At 36.4% G+C, this 15,329-nt stretch overlaps 2 protein-coding genes across 2 annotated transcripts; both read left to right on the forward strand.

Annotated features, from left to right (window-relative positions):
• The first annotated feature begins 5,498 nt into the window (after window positions 1–5,498).
• Window positions 5,499–7,143, forward strand: LOC149040699 (RYamide receptor-like). The gene has a single exon (XM_089183578.1). The coding sequence runs from the start codon at window positions 5,514–5,516 to the stop codon at window positions 6,510–6,512; it is 999 nt and encodes a 332-aa protein (XP_089039704.1). The 5' UTR covers window positions 5,499–5,513; the 3' UTR covers window positions 6,513–7,143.
• Window positions 7,144–7,916: 773 nt separating this feature from the next.
• Window positions 7,917–9,246, forward strand: LOC149040700 (substance-K receptor-like). The gene is made up of 2 exons (XM_089181598.1): window positions 7,917–8,011; window positions 8,458–9,246. The coding sequence occupies exons 1-2, from the start codon at window positions 7,917–7,919 to the stop codon at window positions 9,131–9,133; spliced, it is 771 nt and encodes a 256-aa protein (XP_089037724.1). The 3' UTR covers window positions 9,134–9,246.
• Window positions 9,247–15,329: the final 6,083 nt, after the last annotated feature.

Below are 15,329 nucleotides of genomic sequence, written 5' to 3' on the forward strand. Positions count from 1 at the left end.
CAGAACTTAAGGAAAGTCAACTTTACAGTAAAAAATATCTTTTTAGTAAAGTTCTTAGTTGAATAACAAAGGTGAACTTTGTCGATTGTCAGTTTGATGTTTTTAAAAACTATGATGATAAAGACGTTCATTGGTCCCTCTTGAAACTGATCTCTCATTTGCATTCAGCGGCATGTCAAAAAATCAGAAGAAGATAAGAAGCCAGGTATAAAAGCTTAATTTTTTATAACGGAAAATCTTGTTAACCTCAAGAAACTTTATGGGAGTTTTGGTGACGAAAATAAATTAACAAGTTAGTGAAATTAACTCCCCGAAAAGATGTACAAGACATAAAGCAAGAAGCGTATTCCTGTCTGAATGGACTTCAATATAAACTAAATAATTCAAGCAAAATTACGCTGCTTCGTCTGTTCATGCAGTTTTTCTTATTTTAAAAGTTGGGTTCAGAGCCAAAGATTGGTTAAATTAAGGGAAATTATCGTTTGCCTAAAACAACCTCAGGGATGCGGTTCATCGAGGCCGACATTTATTCTTTTTTTTTACTCTTTCGTCTTTTTGTTCTTCTTTGATAGTCATATCACCTGTACTTTGGTTTTACCGCGGAGACTGAAATTTGCCGCTCGGCGATGTTTACATTTTGACTAGATGGACTCGCCGAGGCACATATGGTTGATGAGCTTATGCAGTCGTTTAAGTCAACTATTTATCTCCATTTGCTATTATGCTTTTTAAATCGAAAGAAAGAAAATGCAAAATTTTTACAGAGCGGCTTTACGATACAAATGGCCGGAATACTTTGATCAAAAAGCTGTCACCGTTAAAAGAATTTCGAAATTCGTTAAATAGAAAGTGAGCTGACAGTTGGAAATTCCCAAAAAGGAATGTTTACACGAAAAGTAGTCTCGCAATATGCAAAGGTGTTTGAAGATAAAGACCGCTTAATTAAGTTATTATGACAGAGATAATTTACCGTAAGGTTGTTTTGTAGCTATTGTTTTTGTAGTTAAATAGGGCGAATGATAGGTTTATTATTATCTAAAAAGTCATTTCAAAACAGTCACAACATGAATCAAGAAGAACATGGAACTTCAATTTCTAAGATTGATCTTTTCCAGCACTAGTCATTTCAGTTAGCGCTAAACTTAAATGATCCGCTCAGCTGAAGGGGAGTTCGTGAACAAAGTACCATCAGGTACAAGCTTATTAGATTCAAATTGCTAACTAGGGTTGAGCCCTGTGCATAAAAATTATGTGTAAATACCGTGGCTTTGACATATTTCATCGGCAGGTCTTTCAAAAGACATAGCAATTAGGCGGCGTTTTCAATGCAAACATCCATGGGGGGTCTTTTTCCGTTGACGTGCTCAGTTCACAAACTTCTTAAAACCAAATGACCACTGAGAAAAATAAAAATTACTGAAAACATCAATTCGTACCACGAAAGATCTTAATATGTGAACTGGAATCGGGAAACTACTATACATGTTGTATTTCAAAACGTAATACGTTTTAACCTTAAACAATCCTAACGGCAAGAACATGTAGTTTAACAAATGAATTTATATTTTTAGTTGGGGTTTTGCGAAGTCTACAAATGAGTAGATATGTTTACCGTCACCTACAGCGCCACATCTCAACTTCAGCATAACGTATGAGAGCGGTATCGAATTCTAAATTTGCCGTCGGGGTTTCATCAAGGCTTTAAGAGTCTCTTTAGCTGATTTCTTTCTGGTTGACCTAGATGCTTTTTAAACCGAAAGAGAGAAAATGCTAAATATTTTATGGAGCGGCTTTACACGATATAAATGGCCGGAATACGTCGATTGAAAAGCTGTCACCGTTACAAAAATTTCGAAAGTCTTTGAGCAGAAAGCGACTTGTTGATTAAGCTGATAGTTGGACAGCTGGCAGTTCTTTCTGGTTGACCCATATGCTATGTTGTAGTTTGAGCCCCCGAGCTGTTGCATGTTCGCTCACTAGCTTACGATGTTTCTGGTGCAGGTACACAATATGTCAGCTTTACTGCTGATATATAACAGAAATGGGCTAATTAATACGACTTTGAAGTGAAACTCCTTCTTTGAACAGTCACGAACGAAGTTTAAAGATTGGGATACAACTTAATCGACCCGCTAAAAAATATATATATATATATATATAAAATATCTTGTCTACTGGTATTCTGGCACTTATTAATTTAAAATGACCGGTTAAGGAAGTTGAAATAAACCAGGATCTTCAAACTCCTTAGAAAAACTCACTTCAGACCGCAAGACTTCGTGTCTATACGTAACTGGCAACTCAAAGAATTTTTAAGAAAATTTTTATGACGGCTTAAACCGTTATTTAGAATAATTATGGCTTAATGATCGTTTGATATATATAATTCTAGGTACATATTTTGTAAACACTTTTTGTAGAGCGCTGTCGTTGAAATTTTTCCAAGAGGTTAAAGGATCAGATAAAAAAATAAGATCGAATTGATCACATGTAGCATCCAGTAAATAAAGACAAAACATATTACATAACCACAGCCCTTTCATGACTTTTGTGTTCGCGAAAAATTAACCCGACCTCGCCTTGTTATATATACCAGAAAACATATAATTAAAATCCTCTTTTTTCACAATGAAAAGAAAGTTAACTTATTGTTTGAATGAGTGTGCTTGAAATTATGACGAAATTATATGGAGAGCAATAGAAAGAACAACATCTGTTTATTCTTTGGCATGAGAAATAAAAGGAGATGTCAAAGAAGTACATGGGACATTGGGGTTTGACTGAATTAAGAAAACAAAATTGATCTAGAATTGAAATAAATGTTACGCTTTTTAAACTTCATCAATTCCTTCATTAGCACTCATATCACCTCCACTTTGTAATTTGCTTTTACCTTTGGGAGTGCATGACATTTGTCGCTCAGTAATATTTACACCTTGAATAAATGACCTCAACAGAGCACTTAACATAAGTGCGTTTATGCGGTCGTTTATGGCAACGGAAAACGGTAAAATTAAATTTTTCAGTTTAATAAGTTTTTTCTCAAAAGAATCTCTTGGTTTGTCTGTGATCCTTTAACATACTGTATACTACATCCTGCAACATTTTCCTTCACTTATTATAAGCTGTCATCACATGAAACCAGCTGTCAAACGTTATTCAACAAATAACGCTATTTCAGTTTTTGCTTTCCAGTCATTTGCTTAAGTTTCATTGCCTTTTTAATTTAGATCACGCCTCGCAAGGGAAGAAAACAGCCAGCTTTCATTTTAACTTCATTTTTTCCCCGTTTCCCGCTCCTCAATTACCAGGCCGTTCTCGCACACACATTCCTCGCTTTTTGTTAGCTGATATTAGTTTTTCACGACTCATTCTGGCTTGGAAACTGACAGCCGTCAATCATCTGGTACAAAAATAGTATGCAAACAAGCGGTCAATTAAAAAATACAAAAATCAGCATCAAGTAACTGAAGCACAAATTTATGATACGTATTGAAAGCGTACAAAAACCTTTACAGTTTTACGCCGAAAATACTGTAGCAATTAACAAAGATGTTTATAAATAAGGACATGCATGTTATTTTGTGGCAGACTCTTTCCACGAGGTAGTATCGCTTCTTTACAGCTAATTTTTTACGAAACAAAATAAAAAATGCGATAACTAATAAATTCTCAGGGAAGTCTCTCCTTTCCTTAAACTGAATGTTGTAATTACCAGCTGTTTACATACACGTCAAGAGAAGAAAATAGACTGAGAAAATGGAACTTTCTAAAACTTTCCTGAGGCCAATGATATTTCTATTTAAAGTAGAATTATCCAAATGAGATCATTCCCAACTCTTTCATCTCAGGTAACTACAGTTGTAGATACTTTTGCTAATCAAAATGAAGGTTCAGGTACATATGTCGATATTCTTAAATTTCTGGAGAAGCTAACGTATGCAATTTAGAACAATAATAATATCTATGCAAATCATCACTGCGTTCACTTAAAAAAAGAGCGTTCAGAGCTGTTGGCTGAATGTCGGCAAATGTGACCGCAACGATGAATGGAACACAGGTAACGAGCTACTTAAATCCAGTTACTGAGGGAAAGAGAATCGAATTCAACTTTGCTTACAGCTTTTATAAAATAACAAAATACAAAATAAAGACAGGAAAAAAGTTAATAAGCGAGTAAGGAGAGGAGTTTTTACTATGGGAAAAATCATTTGGATCTGTTCCTCATGGAAAACTAAATCCAACTCAGTAAAAGAAGTTGGACTAAAGAAAGTAAATGAAAGGTATTTGTCAGTAATCAGCTTTGTTTTGTTTATTGAGACTAAAGGTAGCCCCCCGAGAACTACTCAGTGCCAAAGCTTGGTTAAAGAAAGGAAAATTATCCTTTTCTTAAAACAACTTCAGGGATACGGTTCATCGAAACCGATATTTATTCTTTTTTTACTCTTTTGTCCTTTTGTTCTTCTTTGATAGTCATATCACCTGTACTTTGGTTTTACCGCGGCGACTGAATTTTGTTGCTCAACGATGTTTACATTTTGAATAGATGGCCTCGCCGAGGCACAGAAGGTTAATGAGTGTATGCGATCGTTTAAGTCGGTTAAAGCAACGGAGATATCATCTTTGCTCGAATACAGAAACAAGATTAAAGGAAAAATCTACATCGTAAGCCATATGAATTCTGTCATGTAAATTTGTTAAATTATTACAAGTTCTCCTGGTGAATTATGAAACCATACCATTTTTCTCGCATATAGGAAATCGGGCTTTGTCCCGGATGTTTCCTTCCCTTTTATTACAACTTCGTGACAGTTTTCTTTAAAACTCCAACCAGTCTACTGAGCAACAAGCTCAGGCTAATTAAACTTTCGATGGCAACATAATTAAAAATAAATTCTGAATTGAAAAGAAGACTTATGAAGCCATACCATTTTTTATCGCACATAAGAAGTCGGCCTTATATTGTCCTGTACGACTTCGTGAAAATTTTCTTTAATACTCCAATAAGTTTACTAAGCAACAAGACTAATCAGTAAGTTCGAGGCTGGATTAAACTTTCGATGGCAACATAATTAAAAATAAATTCTGAATTGAAAAGAAGATTGTAGATCTTTTCGCTACCAGCTGTCAACCATTATTCTATATCAGTAAACATTTGTGGCTGGGCTATTTCTGGAGCCATTGGAACAATATTGATAATGATTATATAAACTCATATAGGATGGGCTCCTGCTTATAAACTTGAGAAAATTGTCCCTTTTGCCGACAATATTTGAAAAAGCATATCGTTTGCTTAATTTCGGACAACAGTTGATTCCAACCATACTTTTCTTAGTTAGAGGTCTCAGGTGAAGACTGTCGATTTTCTAGAATTTTCCTAGGCATGTTCATTAATTAAACATGTGAAAGTTTCATCTATATAAGATGGATAGGCTGTGTTTTCATCCAGTCGAGTTTAGGTAACACTGCAAGGCTGTTGGCTGAAGAAAAACCTGATCTCTTGGTATCCAAAAATGTCTGCAAACGTGAAAGTAATGGTGAATGGAACACAGTCCATGTCGAGCTGCTTCAACCCCACAGCAACAAGAATTAGTGAAACCCTCGCCTACTGTCTGCTATTTGTTGTGTCGCTGGCTGCGAATACCTTCATTGGAATAATTGTCTATAGGACGAAAACTCTGAGAACACCAATCAACATTTTGATTGTAAACATGGCAATCTCCGATCTGTTGTTCCCGATTTTCTACTTTCCTCCAATTCTTGTACGATTAAACACGGCCGGCCACTGGCTGGTTGGCGGTCCCCTTGGCCAAACAGTGTGTAAACTGAGTTCCTTCGCTACAGATGTCTCAACTCTAGTGTCAACTCAGAGCCTGTTGTTGATCGCAGTGGATCGATTTGGGGCTGTAGTATTTCCTCTCCGTTCCCCACTGATTAGTTCAGAGCAGTGCCGGTACTTCATTCTCGTCATTTGGATCATCGCCATGGCAGTCCATTGTCCATATTTGATCGCCCTTAAAGTTGTCGAGTATTCAGAAGGGCTACTTTGTTCGATGCAATGGAATGACACATTTGGAGAGTACCTATCGTTGCAAACCTACATACTGGGATTGATCGTTGTTACCAGCTATATTCCTTTGGTTTTGATTTCCATACTTTATTTTGCCATTGCCTTAAGAATTAAATCGCAGAAGATTCCTGGGGAACAATCAGCTAACGCAAGAGAACGGCGTTTGAAGAAAGAAAGAAATGTTCTTAATATGTCCGTTGCCATTGTCATGGTGTTCGCCGTATGCTGGTTGCCACTCAGCATCTGCCTCATGCTGTTTCTTTATTCATCAAACATAGCTATATGGTCATCTTGTGGCATGCAATACTTTGGAACTATTGCCTTTCTTCTGACGCGCTCGTACTGTGCTGTAAATCCTTGCATCTGTTTTATCTTCAGTGGTAATTATCGTCAAGGTCTCAAGAATCTCTTCGGTTGTTTTCCTACAGGCGAAGCTGCTTAGTTATCGTTTTCTCCCCAGCCTTCTGCATGCTGTTTGGATTTATCCGCGCATTGATGTGGCTGAACATGCCCACCAATTCGTTATCCCTATTTATAGAGAATTTGAGCAGAGACGTTTTTGAGACGCGGGCAGCAACAGGAGAAAGAATGGAACTAAATCTGGCGCGATTTGACGCTAATTCATCGACCGCAAGAAATAAGAACTTTTAACTTGCGGCTGCCGTCCGCGTCTGCCGTTGATGCTTAAGCTCCCTAATAACTACTCTAACGAAGTAGCTGGTGCGGCCTAACCCATCCATCAACTGATTTACTGTTTAGTGACAGTAAACTTTCCACATTTTACAACTCTGGTCATCTTTTTCTGACTTGCTGAAACTGTTCGTAATCCTTTTTAGAAGAGCCTCGCTATATTGCTTCTGAAATTTTTGACTTGGCACCCGAAAAAAGACAGCCAGTATGTATTTTCAACTGGTCAGGGAATATTGTAAACGTTGTAGCGGTAACGCGTTATTAATTAAATAAGAAGCTTTAGAGTTGGAGTTAATCAGAAAGGGAACTGTAAACGTTGTAGCGGCAAAGTGTAATAAATTAAAGAAGAAGCTTTGGCGTTGGAGTCTAACGGTTAACCCAATCGAGAGCCTCTATTAAATATTTCCTTACAATCTCGAAATTCACTGCTTATGGTACATTTTCGCGTATTGTTATTATTTATCATTTTGTGGCGAAATAAACTAAATACTTGCTGAAAATGAAAAATATCAAATAAGCGCCCTTCTCGAATAAGCGCTCACTCTGAAGGTCTCAAAATGTATCAAGCGCCTAGGGCGTTTACTCGAATAAATAAGGCGATCCTTGTTTTACGCACATGCACGACGTCGATTTAACCACGAACTTATATGAGAATTCATTGTCGGCGGAAAACTGCGATCCCTGATAGATTATACTAATGTTTTGAAAGTGACTTTCATTACTAAGAGTTTTGCTAGAATGCAGCTTTTAACAGGTTAAGCCCAAACACTAAAAGTAAAGAGTGCTTCATCATGCTTCAGAGTGATAATCTCTCAGCGGTTTTATTTTGTCTTAAAAGTGTCCCGTGGACTGGTAACGAATTAGCGGGTGATAACGTTGAAAACTGTCAAACTTTCTTCTAGATTTGTCCTACTTCCGGCTCCACCATAGTTACCGACGTGTCTTCACAGTTTTCTACGCCACAGCTATGTAATATGATCGTTTTTGCCGCGCGCTTCATTGCGATACTTTTTAGGCGCCAAATCTTACTTTCAATGCACATAATATTGGTTAAGGAGAACTCGCTAGGCGCTAAGGTCGATTATTTTTAACTTTAAAAACAGCTATTAACCGGAAAATGCAAAAAAAAAATTTCGCGTCACATGCACTTTAAGACATGATCCATGACAACAAACCCAAACAATTTAAAAATTCAAACATCCCTTTTACAATTTCCTTTTTCACCTGCCGAAACGAGTTAAAGAATTCTAGGTAATTAGAGTTAAAGTGTCCATGACACGAAATTTTTTTGGCGTAAATATTTAGCTTATTATGTGTAAAAACCAATTCCCATAAAAGAAAAATTTCAAAAAAATTAGAACTCGGTTTTTTCAGGCCCTAAAGCGCTTTTATTTTGTCTTAAAAGTGTCCCGTGGACTGGTAACGAATTAGCGGGTGATAACGTAGAAAACTGCGAAACTTTCTTCTAGATTTCTCCTTCTTTCCGGCTCCACCAGAGTTGACGACGGTAATTTTAAAAACAGCTATTAACTGGAAATAACAACAAACCCAAATAAAGACCTAAAATAATTGGTTTCAGTGTGCATCATCAAAATAAAATATTCAAACTTTCACATCACTTCCACAGCAAGCGGTAATACATATAGAGGTGTTTGTGACTTCCATAAGATAATACTTGACTTTAACGGTGACTGAAGAACGCGTCTACGAAATGTCCACGAACTTGAGCGCAACAATGAATGCAACTCTGCTGTGTCAATTCAGAGCCTTGTGCTGATAGCAGTGGATCGATTTGTAGCTGTGGTATTTCCCCTCCGTTCTCCGCTCTTCAGTTCAAAATTGTATCGCTTCTTTATTCTCGCCACGTGGATCATCGCCATGGCTACATTCATCCCTTACCTGGTCGCGTTCAAGCTGGTCGAATATGATCATGAGTACAAGTGTGTGCGGCAATGGATGCGTGTTTTTGACGATTCCTCGTCGGTGACAAAATACTTTATGGCACTTTATATTCCCTTCGTTCTGATGTTTATTCTATATCTTGCGATTTTTTTGAAACTGAAGTCCCAGAGAGGACCAGGCGAACACTCAATGAACGCTCAAATTCAGCGCTTGAGAAGGGAGAGAAATGCGCTGAAGCTTTCCATTGCTATTGTGTTAGGGTTCGCTGTATGCTGGATTCCATTCAGTATTTTTGCATTAGTACGTATGTTTGCAGATGAAAACAATGCTACAATGTCCTGTGGATTCAAACAGTTATTAGAGCAAGTTGCTTTGCTACTGAGTCGAACAAATAGCGCTATGAACCCCTGCATCTGTTTTATTTTCAGTGGAAATTATGGCCAAGGTCTTAAGAATCTCCTCGGCTGCTGAGTGAGTTGCCAGGGCTAATAAAGATGCAATGTATCATGGCAGCCGCTTTGGAATATAATAAGAATTGTTTGTAAACTGAACTGAAACTAAATTAAATACATCATTATGAAAAGCAAAGAACATCCACACTTAAGGGTTTAGAAACAAATCTGTTGCCGTAAAAACATTTTTTTTCCTAGGGGTGAACCGTTGATATGCATTAAGGAATTCTGTCAACGTTGCATTAGAAACAACTATGAATAAAGTATATTAATCAAGTAGTATCTGATAAAATCTTACAGTCATGTGCATTGGAAAGGGTTTTAATTCCTGTCGGATATAGAATATCATCTTCATTTGGATTATATTATAAATACCATACAGAACACAGGGAGAAACTTATCACTTTATCAATCACTTTATCGTAGATATGGCCATATAAGATGTATTAATCCAAATTTTCTAGATTCCGAACGCTCAATCACCAACTTTGTTTCGTGAGGAAACATTTACTGTGCATCAAATATTGCTTACTTCTGGTAAGAATACAATGTAAGAAAGTTTTTAATTTGGCCTCGTTTGTTCAAACAGGTGCTCATACTGGTTAAACATTGGCAAACACTTACATGGAGTTTCAAAAATAGGATATCGAATGTCAGTGAACGTGACCGCAACGATGAATGGATCACAGGTACCGAGCTGCTTAAATCCACTTACTGAGGGAAAGCGAATCGGATTCAACTTTGCTAACAGCTTTTATAAAATAAAAAATAAATAAAGACAGGAAAAAAGTTAATAAGCGAGTAAGGAAAAAAGTTTTTACTGTGGGAAAAATCTTTTGGATCTGTTCCTCATGCAGAACTAAATCCAACTCAGTAATGTATATACCGTCTTTATTTGGTATTTTGTCATTTTCTTCCCCTGCGAGGCGTGATCTGAATTAAAAAGGCAATAAAATTAAGCAAATGACTGGAAAGCAAATACTGAAATAGCGTTATTCCGTATGATGACAGCCTATAATTAGTGAAGGAAAATGTTCCAAGATGTAGTGCACAGTATTTTAAAGGATTATAGAGAAACCAAGAGTTTCTTTTGAGAAAAACCCAGTAAACTGAAAAATTTGATTTTACTGTTTTCCGTTGCCATCAACGACCGCATAAACGCACTTATGTTAAGTGCTCTGGTGAGGTCATTTATTCAAGGTGTAAATATTACTGAGTGGCAAATGTCATGCAGACCCCGAGGTAAAAGCAAATTACAAAGAGCCGGTGATATGAGTGCTAAGGAAGGAATTGATGAAGTTTAAAAAGCGCAACATTTCTTTCAATTCTCGATCAATTTTTTTTCCTAACTCGGTCAAATCCTAATGTCCCATGTACTTCTTTGATATCTCTTTTTATTTCTCATGCCAAAGAATAAACAGATGTTATTCTTTCTATTGCTCTCAATATATTTTGATCCCTTCGTTTAAAAACCATTTCAAGCACACTCATTCAAACAATCTGTTAACTTGCTTTTAATTGTGAAAGAAGAGGATTTTAATTATATGTTTTCGGGTATAACAAGGCACGGACGGGTTAAGTTTTCGCGAACACAATGGTCATGAAAGAGCTGTGGTTACGTACTTTGTTTTGTCTTAATTAAGTGGAGGCTACATGCGATCAATTCGATCTTATTTTTTATCTGATACTTTAACCTCTTGGGAAAGTTTCAACGACAGCAGTCTACAAAAACATGTTTACAAACATATAACTAGAATTATGTGTATCACACGATCATTAAGCCATAATTATTCTAAATAACGGTTTAAGCCGTCATGTAAATTTCCCTAAAAGTCGTGCGGTCTGAAGTGACTTTTTTGGGAAAAAATTAATAAGCAAGTAAGGAAGGAGTTTTTACCATGGGGAAAAATCTTTTGGATCTGTTTCTCATGGAAACCAGATCCAGCTCAGTAAAAGAAGTTGGGCTAAAGATAGTAAATGAAAGCTATTTGTGAGTAATCAGCTTTGTTTTGTTTATTGAGACTATTGGTAGCCCCCCGAGACCTGCTCAGAGCCAAAGATTGCTTAAAGAAAGGGAAATTATCCTTTTCTTAAAACCTTTTTAGGGATACGGTTCATCGAAACCGATATATTTTTTTTTTTTTTACTCTTTCGTCCTTTTGTTCTTCTTTGATAGTCATATTACCAGTACTTTGGCTTCACGGCGGGGAATGAATTTTGTCGCTCAGCGATGGTTACATTTTGAATAGATGGCCTCGCCGAAGCACGGAAGGTTAATGAGCGTATGCGGTCGATTTAAGGCAACGGAGATATCATTTTTCCTCTAAACCTCCAAAATATCTTAACGTAAAATTAAAAAATAATACTAATCTTGTTCACGGTTGTGTGAATATTTTTCGTTTCAAAGTGCAAAAAGGGGTTTAGAATCGAATCTGTTGCCGTAAAAACATTTTTTTCCTAGAGGTGAACCGTTGTTATGCATTAAAGAATCCTGTCAACGTTGCATTAGAAACAATTATGAATAAAATATACTAATCAAGTAGTATCTGATAAAATCTTACAGTCATGTGCATTAGAAAGGGTTTTAATTCCTGTCGGATATAGAATATCATCTTCATTTGGATTATATTATAAATACTATACAGAACACAGGGAGAAACTTATCATTTTATCAATCACTTTATCGTAGATTAGACCATGTCAGATGTATTAATCCAAATTTTCTAGATTTTCTTTGTTTCGTGAGGAAACATTTACGGTGCATCATATATTGCTTACTTCTGGTAAGAATACAATGTGAGAAAGTTTTTAATTTGGCCTCGTTTGTTAAAACAGGTGCTCATACTGGTAAAACTTTAGCAAACACTTACATAGAGATTCAAAAATAGGACGCGATATGCTGGCGACATCCCGACGCAATTATCAAATAGTTGATTCTCTCAATCGTATATTGTGGGTGGAAAAATATCTGAAAGAGGAAAGCGACTGACAACAGAATATAAAATGTTTGTATTCTCTTGCTACTGATTAAACAATTCTGTTCAAATAGAGTCCGCTTGTTGACGTCAGTCAGATCTCTTTTCTTTATTTCGATTAGTAACATTCAATATATATAGTTTCTTTGTCTTCCCTCCCCCTCAATTTATTCATGAATCTCGCCTGTCGGAGGCTTACAGTCAGCAAAGACAGGCGAGGAGGCAGGCGCATAAAAGATGGCACGCAGAGGTCTCCTTGGACGTAGTTTCGTTTTATATTTCTTAATTGAAATAAGAGAAAGGGCTGCCAATGACTCACTTATTTAGTACAAAATTGTCGAAAAATCATGACTAGTTAATGAGATGAAAGAGATCACGGATTCTTTTACACTTCCCCCCCTCCTATAATTCTGATTAAGATTTCATATATAATATAAACATATTCAAATTAAATATGAACATGTTCAAATAAAGACAGACAGAACTTAATCACTTCTTACTACAGGCTTCAGATAACACCCAGTTTTCATGAAGCATAATGGGGGACGAATTTTAAAAATGTCTTTTTCCTTTACACTTTGGCCGTCAGAATCAGAAAATGTCAGATCTGTGAAATAAAGTCATCTGTGTCGGAAATTCGCTCTTGTGTAATTGTATGGAAATTTCCCAAATGCTTCTGATGGAAAAAATAATATTATCTATTCATCAGACAAAACAGTGATATGGTCTTGTGGATTTTAATATTTCACGGAGATTGTCCGATTTTGATGTACTCATACTGTGCTGTAAACCTCTGCATTTGTTTTATTTCCATTGGACATTACCGCCAGGGTCCTAAAAATCCCTTCATTTGCTTCTCCATAGCGCTAAGGGCTAATCAGGTTGCGTCGCCGTAGCTAGGCCCCGCCCTATAAAATGCTCATCAGTCGCAATCAAGGATAAATTTCGTACTGACCGTTTTAATCAGAACTTAAGGAAAGTCAACTTTACAGTAAAAAAATATCTTTTTAGTAAAAGTTCTCAGTTGAATAACAAAGGTGAACTTTGTCGATTGTCAGTTTGATGTTTTTAAAAACTATGATGATAAAGACGTTCATTGGTCCCTCTTGAAACTGATCGCTCATTTGCATTCAGCGGCATGTCAAAAAATCAGAAGAAGATAAGAAGCCAGGTATAAAAGCTTAATTTTTTATAACGGAAAATCTTGTTAACCTCAAGAAACTTTATGGGAGTTTTGGTGACGAAAATAAATTAACAAGTTAGTGAAATTAACTCCCCGAAAAGATGTACAAGACATAAAGCAAGAAGCGTATTCCTGTCTAAATGGACTTCAATATAAATTAAATAATTCAAGCAAAATTACGCTGCTTCGTCTGTTCATGCAGTTTTTCTTATTTTAAAAGTTGGGTTCAGAGCCAAAGATTGGTTAAATTAAGGGAAATTATCGTTTGCCTAAAACAACCTCAGGGATGCGGTTCATCGAGGCCGACATTTATTCTTTTTTTTACTCTTTCGTCATTTTGTTCTTCTTTGATAGTCATATCACCTGTACTTTGGTTTTACCGCGGAGACTGAAATTTGCCGCTCGGCGATGTTTACATTTTGACTAGATGGACTCGCCGAGGCACATATGGTTGATGAGCTTATGCAGTCGTTTAAGTCAACTATTTATCTCCATTTGCTATTATGCTTTTTAAATCGAAAGAAAGAAAATGCAAAATTTTTACAGAGCGGCTTTACGATACAAATGGCCGGAATACTTTGATCAAAAAGCTGTCACCGTTAAAAGAATTTCGAAATTCGTTAAATAGAAAGTGAGCTGACAGTTGGAAATTCCCAAAAAGGAATGTTTACACGAAAAGTAGTCTCGCAATATGCAAAGGTGTTTGAAGATAAAGACCGCTTAATTAAGTTATTATGACAGAGATAATTTACCATAAGGTTGTTTTGTAGCTATTGTTTTTGTAGTTAAATAGGGCGAATGGTAGGTTTATTATTATCTAAAAAGTCATTTCAAAACAGTCACAACATGAGTCAAGAAGAACATGGAACTTCAATTTCTAAGATTGATCTTTTCCAGCTCTAGTCATTTCAGTTAGCGCTAAACTTAAATGATCCGCTCAGCTGAAGGGAAGTTTCGTGAACAAAGTGCCATCAAGCAAAAGCTTATCGGATTCAAATTGCTAACTCGGGTTGAGCCCTGTGCATAAAAATTATGTGTCAATACCGACATATTTCATCGGGAGGTCTTTCAAAAGACAGTTATTAAGTGGCGTTTTCAATGCAAACATCCATAGGGGGTCTTTTTCCATTGACGTGCTCAGTTCACAAACTTCTTACAACCAAATGACCACTGAGAAAAATAAAAATTACTGAAACCATCAATTCGTACCACGAAAGATCTTAATATGTGAACTGGAATCGGGAAACTACTATACATGTTGTATTTCAAAACGTGATATGTTGGCAAGAACATGTAGTTTAACAAATGAATTTATATTTTTAGTTGGGGTTTTGCTAAGTCTACAAATGGGTAGATATGTTTACCGTCACCTACAGCGCCACATCTCAACTTCAGCATAATGTATGAGAACGGTGTCGAATTCTAAATTTGCCGTCGGGGTTTCCGTTCCCAGTGGACGCAAATTTTTGGTCATTTCACGTTGATGTTTTGCAGAGGACGGCTAAAATAATGAAGTAAATTTTAAAACGCACGTGCTGAGCTATTTGTTTTACCCATTAGATCCTTCGTTTGTTCCGTTCTCGTCTGGGCCGTCTGAGTATGAGCATATTTCTGAGTTCGTAAAAATAAAGCCAGATCAGATGAGAAAGTACAGAGAAGTGGTTCATTAACTTGATTCACATCTTTGACCATCTATGGCTTAAAAATGAATTTTTAATTTACACGCTCAGAGATTCTGAGTGTCTTCCTCAGGTTGCACTTCTCTTGTGGGTTCTTACACTCTATTTAAATAAGTGTTTTCTTCACTCAATTTATGGAAAAAAGTCTGATTATTAACATATAAATTATAATAGCCATTAGTTGGACGGAAATAATCCAAAGTTGTCTGGCAGGTATTAAAGCTGAAAGTAGACTGAAAAACGTTGTATAGTCGCCTTTTGCAATACCATTTGCCGTTAACGTCACACTTAAACTTTTCTATTTTAGAAAAACTTCTTTCTCATGCATGATGATTCTGAGACAAGCTGTCAACTGTCATTCAACATCACTAAATTATT

The sequence above is a fragment of the Pocillopora damicornis genome, chromosome 9, assembly GCF_964200805.1.
Source record: "Pocillopora damicornis chromosome 9, jaPocDami1.2, whole genome shotgun sequence".
NCBI classification, from domain to species: domain Eukaryota; kingdom Metazoa; phylum Cnidaria; class Anthozoa; order Scleractinia; family Pocilloporidae; genus Pocillopora; species Pocillopora damicornis.